The sequence below is a fragment of the Gobius niger genome, assembly GCF_951799975.1.
Source record: "Gobius niger genome assembly, chromosome: 21".
NCBI lineage: Eukaryota > Metazoa > Chordata > Actinopteri > Gobiiformes > Gobiidae > Gobius > Gobius niger.
In genome coordinates, this window is record NC_136872.1 from 14,068,055 (window position 1) to 14,080,917 (window position 12,863).

The 12,863-nt window shown below is 42.1% G+C and overlaps 1 protein-coding gene across 4 annotated transcripts in view; it reads right to left on the minus strand.

The window, feature by feature from the left end:
* The window catches only part of kcnip4a (potassium voltage-gated channel interacting protein 4a), a 162,811-nt gene that overhangs the window by 20,154 nt on the left and 129,794 nt on the right, over window positions 1-12,863 (minus strand). Inside the window, exon 2 of one of the 4 annotated variants that reach the window (XM_079580410.1) lies at window positions 1,326-1,421. The exons of the other annotated variants lie outside the window; for them this stretch is intronic. Within the exon in view, the coding sequence (XP_079436536.1) occupies window positions 1,326-1,421 (96 nt within the window). The remainder of the gene's footprint in view (window positions 1-1,325; window positions 1,422-12,863) is intronic. 4 annotated transcript variants of the gene reach the window in all.

Genomic DNA, 12,863 nt, shown 5'->3' on the forward strand with positions numbered 1-12,863 from the left:
TAATGAAGCCAGCTGCCGTCTGACCCCGTCTCGCACTGAGTTGTTGGACTTGTCCGGATGGCTCAGGCCCCTCATATAGACTCGAGGTGTGACACTGTGTTTAAACGCCTCATTATCCCCCCTGACGGCTCTTCTGCCGGCCCACAGCTCCAAGACCTCCACTCGGAATAGGCAATGACCTGCTACTGTGTGATCAAGTGTGAAGTTTGTTTACCAGATGCAGTTTTGTAACTTTGAAACTGCATAATATTAAGTCTATTCCAACCCGATATATAACAAAAGGATCTTGTGAATTCTGTTGTGCCATATTTTTACTGTCATATATATCAAGTGACAAAATCCATACTATACTTACTTTTGTTGTTGTTGCTAAATGCATGGTAACTAGGCAAATATGTAAAAAGTTCTGTGAAGGAAATCTATTTTTGACTGCTTTGACCGGTTTTCAAATCCTGCAGCATATTTACTTTTCTCTTTCTTATTTACTTTGTATTAAAGCAGAACTAAGTAACTCATGCCCCACATTAATTGTCCGTGAGAAAAAGCTGCGCTGGCAGAAAAGACAAAAGGAGAGAGGGAGATCATTTTTTTCACTCGAACTTGGCTGTAAATACTGTTTAAGTAGCGCTAGCCCGCAGTTAGCTTTGCCCGTTAACCTGTTAGCCTCTTCTTCGTGATTCCATGAGTGTGTATTGGTGGCTCCGACCCGGAGGCAGGGAAGTTGCAATTGTGGTTTTCTGGACAGAGAGATGAACGACCCCCCAATCATCCCATTAACACTTGTATTACCCCGAGAGGCACTACGAAAAGGATGTATTATGGCAAACAAGTTACTTAGTACTGCTTTAATGTATTTGGTTGCACCAGTGCATGTTATAACACACATGAAGTCTGTGCATATATGATTTATTGTAACCATGAGCTACTTTCCACCTGTTTATCCCATTATCACTTGGACACACACCGCTGTACAGCAAACACTGGAGGCGAGGTATGTGAGGTGGATACAACAACAGAATGCAATGACCGGAATTGCACTGCAAACCTTTGGGTCTGCGACTGTTGATAGTTTTCACTGTCAGTGGCACACTGAGGAACCCAACAAGAGCAGTACCCTTATTATGACCTCAACAATATATATATATACAGTATATGCTGTCAATCATTCCCACCCACTGACAGAAAATAAATCAGATTTGAGGCAGAAAAACAATGAATCAAATGAAAAAGAAAAAAAAAAAGTTTTGACATGTTGACATTGGAAGCTAAAGTGAAAACAACAAAAGCGACGGAAACGAACAGACAGCCTTGGACGAGCCACTTGCTTTGATTACTGGAGGACGGCTTTTTGGCAGTGGAGCAGGGAAAGAGCCTCCGAAGACGCGCTCTCACTCCGCGCTTGTGCACAATCGGAGGGTAACCTGGGAAATACAGCGTTATAAGGGGGAGGAGTTACCCGGGCAACGGCGACATCGGCACAGCGCGGTAAAGTGGACATGCAGGAGGCCGACGGCTTTCAAAGAGGCCCTTCAAGACAACGACACTAAATATATGTTTTAGAGACCCTGAGGAGTATACTGTTGACGGAAATGTCTAAAGGAAAGTGCTGACTATATATGGAGAGTCCTTTTCTCTATAATACTAGTAAGATCTGCACTCAACAGGACTAGGCTCAAGTTTAGTGACTAGAGACCTATGCCTAGCCTTAATGGTGATGCTGTTTATGTAAAAATTATGTTTTTCTCAATATGTAGACTCACAATACTTCAAGGCACATAAGATGCTGTACATCACATCAAAAGGCAGCACAATTGACATGCTTAGCTTCATGCGTAACGGAGCATATGCTGTCCAGTGCATAGATTTGTGATGCTTTCTCAATCATGAATAATAACTATTTGCAAAATCATAAAAATGGAAAAATACGGACACAAGAAACAGTCCATACACGATGCATAACATTTTGAATTTGAAGTTGATTGCACTTCATATACATTATATTTAGGCTACTGTTTTTATTGTAGTGAATAGGGCTGGGTTTAATTAATTGGTTTTCCTTTGAAAAGCCCAATATCAATTCAAAAACCCTTAACCTCTTAATCTCCACCTGAACCGAACCATTTTCCCCAGTTTGGCTTTACCCAAATCTAAAAGCATCAAAGTAGCGATGACAAGGATGAAAACACAACATAAAAAATGACCAAAGAGCGACAAAAAAAAGCAACAGAAACGTGACGACAAAAATGATTCAAAAATGTGACAGAAACGCAGTGACAATAAAGGTCACTTTTGTAGGTCTTAGCTTTCAAATGAGGTGCTACACTGCTGCTCTCCAGTCGAGAAGCTTTTAGATTTGGGTAAAGCCAAATGGGAGAAATTGAGCTTGGTTCAGGAAAAAGGTTAAATCGATTCTTTTAATACGTCTTTTCCCATAATAATGTCATGTGACTTCTTGGATTTTTGCTTTGATCAGGTCATGTTAAAAAAAAAGCACATGATTAATGCAACTGTATTGGGTTCAATTCTTAATGTAAAATATTCATTGTTTTGTTTCTTATGCACCAAGTTAGAGTTAGTTTCCACTATTTGCAGCATTAGAGAATGTCTTCCATATCCAAGTAAAATTGGTACTGAGTGATATCCTTAACTGAATCGAAAATCAATCAAATTGAATTAAATCAAATCGAGCCCTTGTGAATCGAATCGATTTGGTAAATCCGAATCGATACCCAGCCCTATAGTGAAACATTTTGCAACATTTACAAAATAAAAACAAAAGGCAGGACTGACCATTTTGTGTAACGTGTACCTTTGACAGTCCATCTGCCTACTTTACAACTTTGTGCTCTATGATTTTCCACACTGATATTTAGCCCATTATCCTGGTTTGGTCTTTGGCATCTTCTAACAGAGAATACAAGAACGAACACTGGAGTGCGACTGCATGTGTTATCGCCTCACAGCTGTGCACTGGAGGGGTCTGGAGGTTGCCCAAATATGGCACTCCTCGCCTCATGTCCGCGACAAGTAGTTCACTGGGTTACATTACTTATTTACGGAGCTCCGAGTGCGCTGCGGACCATCAGTGTAAAAGACAGGCCCCTAAATATGATAGGGTCCCTGTAACCTCACCAGTGTCACTCTATCTGTCATCTGGTGTCAACTCTTTTCACACATAGCCAAACACGCTGGCGAGCTGAAGTTTAGTCCAGTCTCCTCCAGTCATGGTGATATATGATCGGTAAATTAAAGTGCTCCAAGACTCCAAGGCTTAAATCAATGGCCACAATAGAGCGGAGGATGAAAAAAAAAAAACGGTCTTGTGTCATATGCGGCAGTGTATCGAAGTGATTTAGTGCTATGTATGCAGCCAAAAAAGCACAGGCGCCTATTTCGAGACCGGCTCAGGGCTATTCTTTAGTTTTTATTGTAAATTGCCATGGCAGCGCAAAGGGTTGGGACGGATTCTTGATTGCCTGTAACCATTTTCCTTCAAAGCCTGCGGTTTATGTTGTGGCTTCATTTTTCTTGCACGTCTTTTAGGTTGACGCGAGGAAACCAGAGCGCCCAGAGGATACTCATGCGTCCCCAATACGACCACGTTAATTGATCCGGCAACGGTCGGAATTCGAGATGACTTAATGGATGTGGTTTCTCCGGTCTAATCCTCTCATATTTGGTAAACTTTACGCTGTGGAAGCCGGTGGAAAAAACCTCTTGGCTAACAGTGATGGGTGGGTTCTTTATGCCCTCCCTAATGGCGCAATAACTTTTGATTTTCAGGCCGTTCCGAGGTTTTCATCTGTTCTCGTTTGGCGCCTGACACGCTCCTTTAACGGAGAGCGGAGAGGAGACAGTCTCGTGTCCTCTGCATGGACACTGGACCACACAGATGTTGCCTTTGTTACTAAGATATATTAACTCTGACAACTCACCGGGGCCCATTAGCGTGCGCGCTATACACAGCCATCCTTCCTACTGCAGCATCCAAGGACGCGGCGGTGTGTGTTTACCGCGCGGATGACGAACTCCGATCTAGTTCGACACCAACACAGGCAACAGAAGAAAGCGCAAGTGTTGTTGATGTTGGGGAACTCAAAGGAAAGCAGCATCTCTGAAGTGGAATAATGCCAAGAGTGAGTGACGGGGGCAGTAATCGGGCAGGGAAAGAGCGTGCCGTCATGGCTGTCTGATTAATGTGTGGCCTTTGGGCGGTATTGACGAAGTGGAGCTGACGGTTCACTGTGCGCTCCGAAGGGAGGGCGGTTTCACGCTGGGAGTGGGGACCGAGGCTTTAACCCACCGAAGGGCAAAGGTTAGGTCTCTCTCGTAAAGCAAGATGGAGGAAAACAATAATTAGATGATTTATGATTTCCTTTAGTAATTACTTAGGGCCCAGGGGAAATAATGGTTCAAGAACAAAAGATTCCGCATGTACATGAAGGAAGGAGTTTGATTCCTTTTGAAGGCCCTGCACCTTTTTTTTCTTTTTGTAGAGTAAAATCCTTTATAGTTTATTATAAAAGCGAATCCTGAGATTGCTGTGTGGTCTACATCGTGTTGTGCTATGAATATAAACCAAACCTCAAACATTTGTTGCATGCCTTTTTTTTTTTGGTCGAATTCTAAATGAAATCTAATGAAAAATGTACGGATTGGGTAAAGACTTTGACTATGTGCCATTCCAATCCTGACACAACCTTCACTTTTTTGTTAAACTTTCATATTTAAGTGTTGTTGCCTTGAAATCCCAACTGCACAAATCACACAGAGAGCTACGATTCGGAGACAAGTTCACGTGCACACACAACAGAGCCATGCCCATGTCCTTTTGCCTTCCTGGGAAGCGAGCAGCCAGGCGACAGCGGCGCCTCGTACGGGGACCGTTCCTATAATAACACGTCACAGGCGAGTGTACGGCTCATCAGAAATGTAATTCACGGCGGCCTGGGAGAATCAAAGCAGCCGTGGACATTTTTTCACCCTGTGGCGATACAAGCAAGCGAAGATTGAGAGGGGTACGGAAACATAAAATGCCTCAGCAAAATGTAAATACCAGGGGGATCGAAAAAAAAAAAAAGGTAACTCGCTTAAAGAGACCATGCTATATTGACTTTTGTGATCTCGTAACCATGCCTTGAAATGTTGTTTCCACTTGAAAACAACAATTCAGGCATTGTTCTCCTTGTCATGTGTTCAAAACACTCATTCTTTACCCAGGACCCACCTACAATCAATCCAACTCAAAACCTTTTACAGTGTGACCCTTTCAGAGAATAATATTGTCGGCATGCAGCATTTCTTCAGAGTATAAAAACATACTATCAATATAGCAAGAAAATACATTGCAATATCACAGAGGTCCTCCATCTTACAGAGATTTACACAAAGCTTGTTTTGAAATGGTAAAAATACTGTTGTGGAGCGGAGGGGGCGGAGGGAGCTGCACAGGAGGAGGAGGAAGGAGGAGCTGATCAGTGCAGGACACCATGCTCTGAAACATGGACAAACCCAGGAGGTGGCACTTACTTACTAAATAGTCAATATCATCACAGTTATGGAATATCACCCCCCCCCCCCCCCCCCTTCTCCGATCGATACCGTCTCGGTGGGCCTCGGTGCTGAAGTATACACTTTGATGAAGTGCGTCGCTGCTGAGTTGGCGCCTTGTTGTGTTTCTGCTCCATGACCGCTATTGTTAAAGGCTCAGCAGTAAGGGCCTTAGTGCTCCACATGGGACAGATGAACTTAATACAGTGTGGGCAACTTCCATAAGAATGGTTTCAATATGTTAAAACGAGCAAGCGTGCAGTTTTTGTGTTTAAACGCGGAAACGCTTCTTCACTCGCTATCCACATCGGGCTGTTGGCCATTCATAACATAGCAACACGCAATCGCAAATATATAGTGTCCTTGCTAATTCAATTTCGATCAAATGCAGTGGTTGAGCTGGAAAAAGAGTATAATTTGTCCATATATCCCCACTTTCCCATCTCGATTTTACTACTCGTGCGGGTAGACCTGTCCCTTTAGCACCTTGGCGCCAACTGGACTTCCAAAACTAGGCCAGGGCTCGGAGGACGCACAACTTACCCTGTGACAGTCTGCACGCTAGCCTCTCCCCGGCAGCGCCTCCGTACAGCTTCATTAGCGGCGCAGTGTACAGTGAGTGGCAAGCAACGCCTAATTAATGACGTCTCAGTGACCTCTCTTGGTTTCACTTAATGTTCCGAGCAGGTAATGTGGAAACCCCTTTAAATAATGAACTAGTTTGGGGCAAAGGCGCTTTTGTTTTTTTTACGAGCTTTATCCAGCCCCTTCACCCGCATTGGTTTTTTTTGTTCTTCCATGACACGAATGGCAAGTTTTGATATTTTCAGTTTTTTTTTTTTCCCTTTTACGAGAAAATCGAGCTCGACGTGGCGATACAAAATCCATATTCCATTTGCAGTGTTGATTGGTTTCAATCAATAAGCACAAAGGAGGAAAAAAATACAACCGGGCTCATTCCAAGAACAATTAAGCTGCCAAGAAGTTAGTGATACTGGGGGGGGGGGAATAACATATCAGAAAAGTTGTTATTTCTGCGGTTCATGTTAGTTCAGATGGTGAAGGTCAAAAAGAGAGATTCTGCGCAATTAAGTGAAACATTTCAAGCTTGCACGCATTTAATTGCTGACACTGAGAAAACGTTTTATTACTATTAACTGTTGCTGAAGTAGACATATTCAGCATAATTGTGGCTTATGAACATTATTTTGGATACAACCGCAATCAAATTTGACGTTTTATGAAGTGAAATAATGTCTGTGCATCGAATAGAAGACAATTTGGAATTGGCCTGGAGCTCCCTCTAAAGGCAGCATTGGGGATGACACATGATAAACTGTGAATAAAAGCTGTCACTTCTATCTATGGTGTGATAACAAATCCATGGCGCCGCGATGAACACACTTTGACCACAGAGCTGCTCAGAAGAGGTTTGGTGATGGATTATTGGCTGTAAAAAATGAGGAGGACAGTGTTGTGCCCCATCTATGATACAATAAAATCCAGGAAATACAGTTTAGAGCGGAACAATCAAATTAGACTGGAGTTCTCAAAGCTCCGTGAAAAAAAGGGGAAATACAACATTAGATGGGGAATGTTACAATATGGTTCAAAGCTAAAAAATGTCAGAAAGAGAGATACAGCATATGAGCCGACAGTTTCCCAAGCAAAGAATGCCAATGTAAGACACTGAACTACACTTCACTTTATATCTCTTGTGGCTGGATGAAATGTATAGGCCAGTGGTCTTCAAACCATTTCACCAAGTATCAACTAAGAAAAAACTCTAAGCAGGGCAAAACCAGGTCCAAACTTGTACTAAACCATGATTAAGTTCTGAACAAGGACCACCTATAAGTGGACAAAATCAAAGTAAAGATGTCTCTGAATTATAGAAAGACAAGAACAGCAGTGAAGCCAAACTGAAGCCACAAATTGGTCTCTCGCCACAGCTTGAGAAACACCAGTAGGCCTTTATACACAAGTCATCAGCTCTTTCCAAAAGCTTCAATCTGAATCAAACCCTGATAGACTTTTCCACAATACACTTAATTGTTATCACAGACACGGCAGCATAATTGATGTTGTTCAAACTAGGGCAGTACGTGACGGCTAATGGTCATTGTAGTGAGCAGCGACGAAGAAGTGTACGTTTACCTCCGTGTGTGACACGAGGTTAAGCCTCTCATCAATAAGCCTCCACCGTCACTGATGCTGTCAGTGACAAAGTAAAGCCTGGATCCACCTCAGCCCTGATCCGATCTCCTGAGGCTGGCTCCTAATATAGTGCTGTTTCGCTCCAATGACCATCCACAAGCTGATATCTGTACAACACCTTCATCACAGACACACTCACCTTCTAAGGCTAATATTGCAACAACAAGGGACAGGACTAGGGGAAAACACAAAAGGTCAGGCACAATAGACTGTTGCAATCCCATATAGCAAAAAGTTTAATGTTTGCTTGTGAAAACACTAATGGAAAAATGGCCATAATGAAAGCTATACTTCAAGCCAACTAGATTGACACAAAGATGGCACAATTTAGAAAATTAAGCTTCACAGATCAAAAAGAGCCCTTTGCATAAGTTCAGAAGGAAAGTTAGATTCTCTGGCCCCTGCAAGACTTTATCATTGCTCGAGGCACATCATAATCTTGAGTCATTTCCAAGGACTTTTCAAGAATCTTCTTTGAGTGATGTGATGCAGCGGCTCTGGCCTGCTATCTCTGCATCACTGCGCGCCTCAGAAGTCATCCATCACGGGGAGTTAAAGTGCTGATTCCTTTGACATACACTGATACAGTGGAAGTTGAATAAAATACACGACACAGCCGGAGCGCGCTCGCCCTCGGGGACACGCGCCTTCACAAAACGCCCCGTCCGACACGGTTTATGTTTGTTCTCCAACAGTTAACAGCCACAGACGATTCAGCCGCAGGGAACGTGCTCCCCGAAGGCAAATAGTCATTCTTAATTTCAGCCTGTCTGCCGGCTTCTGTTTGCTTTGATGCAGAATTCAAAAAGGGCTGTCAGGGGGATTTTAACTTAAGCATAAAAGCAATGCAATGATTTCATTTAGATTGCATGACATTCACATCTCTTTTTCGTGACGCTGTAACAGAGGATACAAATTTTGCTTGTGAACACAATCCAAAGACAGTGTCAGTCTTAAGCCGCTGTTGCCTCAGGAAAAGCATGTGGCATAAATGTGTTCTAGAAGACAAACATTTTACTGAATAATAAATGTGAACATGTTGTGCAACTAAAGACAGTAACTTAATGGGAACAGATTCATTGGTCTCGTGTGATACAGCTGATCAATAGTGCTCTGAGCTGTGATTGGAAACTCTCTCATCCCCGTAAAGGTCAGCTACGTTTCAGGAACGGGGTGAATGCTTCATAAGGTCATTTTGCTGTGCATCAAATAAATTGTCCAGCAATTGACAAAATGGTAAACAAAATATAAAGTGGTGCATTTAAATAGGGCTGGGCACAGTTAAAACATTTTTGATACCGGTACTTTAACAATACTTTTTCATACCTATGCTTAATTATTTGTCATATAGAAACATAAAACAGGTTAATAATGTTTGTCTGTGAGAGTAAATACTACGCTGACAAAAAAGACAAGGGGTTATAAAAGTTAATCCACTTTGATTCTGGCGAAGGTTCACCAAGCACCATCAAGTGACAGTTACAGAAAAACACTATTTTGGCTGAGAGTCGCTGAATCCCGGAAAGAAATTCCAACTCCTGGCCAGTGGCCTCTTCTTGGCAGGTTGAGTAAAGTCCTGTACCTCCGAGCCAAAAGCGATTTTCTCTATGACATTATCGTTAGGTAAGAAAAAAGAACAGACGTGTCCAGAGAAGGTTAGAAAGAGCTCCTTCTTCACAGCTTCCAGTGCAAAAATGACATCTGTTCAGATGCTTGGGGGGTACGTTTCTTTTGTCCGCAGGGGCAGCGCTGACCTGGAAGTGTGCACTTCCATGAATTAAAACCAGGCCGTAAGGCATTACATTACAGACGTCGGGCCCTTTCTGTTTGACACTATGACGTAAAAAAAGAGTGTCACAACTCAGTCGTTTTCCAGGAGAGGGCGGAGCAGCTGCTCAGAGAGCAGGATTCAGGAGGATTGCTGAGAACTGCGTGAATTAAGCCAAAAAACACTCTGGGGGTGTTTTTGATAAGGAAATAGCACAACATGGCTAAAAGCTCCAAAAAGTTAATTTTGCATGATATAGGTCCTTTAAGTGGCGCTAGCCCACAGTTAGCTTTGCTCTTTCGCCTGCTAGCTTCTTCCTGATGCCACTAGTGTGTATTGGTGGCTCAGACCTGGTGCAGGAAAGCTGCAATTGTGGTTTTCGGGCCAGAGACACCAGGATGAGACAACCGACCCCCCAATCATCCCATTAACACTTGCATTGCCCCCAGAGGGACTACGAAAAGGATTTATTAAGGTTATTAAAACAAGTGACTTAGCACTAGTACTACTACTTAGTGCTACTACAAGCTAAATCATGGAAGCAAAATGTTATAGTTTTAGTAGTGGGAAAAACCTTTGGATGAAGATGTTTTCCAAAGCTGCTGTGTGTTGCCTTTAGTTTTGAAGTCAACAACACCGAAGACAATGTCGATCAGAAAAAAAAAAACGTAGACTTTCAAAACTCCCCATCCTGCAATATTGCTCAAAGTTGGTTTAGTGTTTGTCTTGCTTTGGAAGATACACACTTACACAGCCAATATTTATCTGAAATTACACCCAAGACCAAACAAGGGGCAGTGGAGCGTATCATCGTGCGATCACAAATCCTCACCAAACTCAGTATGAAATCTAACTGACCTGCTGTTCTCTAGTTACACCAACAACACAGGCAACTCCCATCAGAATACTCCACTGGCAAAATATACTGTGGTTATGTCTGTGCATTATTCATGAAGTTATTTCTCCAGTGATGTTTTCATGGCCTCTTTTTATGACGTTCCAAAATAATCAAATTACCTTGCGATATGTTTCCCCCCGGTTGAAATACTTTTTCTTATTGAGAATTTCTTACACACGCACGCTATGTAGATTTGACATTATAACAGCATAGAAAGAAGATAAACGGCCCTCGTTCGACGCTTCGTTTGAATGAATTCCCATTTGTATACATTTGATGAAGCCCTTTTCAAATAATAGCCATCAGTCTGCATAACAAAGCGGCCCAGAGCGGACATCTGCTGATTAGAATTCAGCATTTACAAGTGTTAGCGCCGCAGATCCAAGTTAATAAAACAAGCTCAAAGGCACCCCCCCCCCCCCTCCGAATAGGCGTAATGAGAATAGAACCATTTGATATCAGATCAATCTCCCCGGCTGATGGGAGGAGGAGGAGGAGGACACCGCGTTGCCATTTGTTCCCATTCGCTGGGCCCAAATACAAATAAGCAGCAAGATCACAGACAGCCGGGCCAATATGTCAATGCGGTTATTAAATCAAGCTACCTCCAGTCGGTTATTGCCAGAAGGCCAGGGAAAGGAAAGCACAGGACTACGGCAGCACAGAGGCAGTCATAGCAAGTCATAAAAGAAATTAGATTACGGGAAAATTGTGGTGGCTACAAACAGGCAAGGAATTAATGCATTGCTTGTAGAATGTTTGCTATCGATTTTCTGAGCTTTTTGTTTGAGGTATTGCAACAGTTTAAGTTTACCTGTACCTTTTCATGCGCAAGTGAAAGACATGATGAGTTTAGGTCGGAAAACAGAAAGATAGAAGATCACTTAAAGCTGAATTACTTTAACTGTATTCCTCACATTATATTACATTATCAGCACAGTTGTTGAGTTTGCAGAAAAACGTGAGACGATGACCCAAAGCGTAGAAGCAAATCCACTTGCTTCAAAGTCCTGACCTAAACCCGACGCTGTGGCATGACCTCAAGAAAGAGATTCATACTAGACATCCCAGGAATCTCGCTGAACAGTTTTGAAAAGAGGAACGGTCCGAGATTCATCCTGATCGTCAACCCTAGAAGACCCGAGCAAATATTAATGTGATTTTCATCGTGCTGCGTTTATCTGAGTGTCATGGATCTCTGGGTAGCTTCAAGCATTGCCTTTGACATCTTTGACGGCATGGGTGTTTTCCTAATCCAAAACACACTTCTTCCATTTTCACCCAGCAATAGTGATAGATGGTAAAGTAGTTTCGGGTGGATTCTACACAGGGTTAGGGTAGAGCCTTCACCAGGGAAGTCTCAAATATCCAGGAATGGGTGGACCAAACACCAAGTTTCCATCTTCATTAGTGTTTATTTTTGTTCCCAAATTCCTAATTTTCCAGTAATGTTGGAGCATTTTCATATGGTCCCCTCATCAGTGTTAATTTTGACAACATATTTTAGTCACAGTTTTAGTCATAGTCTTTTGACAAAAATATAATTCATTTTTAGTCTCATGAAAAACGTTTAATTTAGTTTTAGTCCAATTTTACTCTGCAAAAATATCACTTTGACTAAAATTAAGACTAAATATTTTAGTTGACGAAATTAACACCGCCCCTCATGATGCTTTTCTTTAATTTTGTTAGACATGACGCAGTATAAAATAAACACTAGAAATAGAACACTACTCAGATTTGTCATGTATTGTCATGTTTTGATATATTTGGATGACAAGTACTTTATATCGGGTGTATTATCTCGGGTAATAATCACCCGGCATTAGTGATGGTGTTTTGTTTGTATTGTTTTGAATTTGATTGATAGTGTCCAAGGGTTTAGCACATAATCTGCAACTACAGGAAATGTCTGGATAATGCCAAAGGAGAGTCAACAAGCATTGAATCCAAGGGTTCACTCACTTATTCCACACTGTCTTGTGAATGTTTACATGTTATGGCCAATAAAAATATGATAACATGTAAGTGTTTGGGTGGTATTAGTTAAAGCAGACACTGTTTACTCATTCTTGTGATTTTGATAAAGATCAGACCACATTTTATGACCAATTTGGGCAGAAATGTGAGAAATTCCAAAGGGTTCTCATACATTTTCCTCCCACTGTATATTGTACACTCAGGTCTCATTTTTCCCCTCCATAAATTACTACTTTTACTATGCACTCTTTTGGGAGAAAGGATTATATAGGACCTCTTTCAGTGTCACTTAAGAAACATCCTGCGTTATTTTCCTCTACAGACTGATGCATTAGCAATTACCATCTCAGTGAATAAAAAAGACCGCCATTCTTTAAACCCACGAGGAAAATTTATCAAGCTGGAGCAGACATCAAATGAAACGCCCTTTCCTGGTTTTCCGCAGACAGA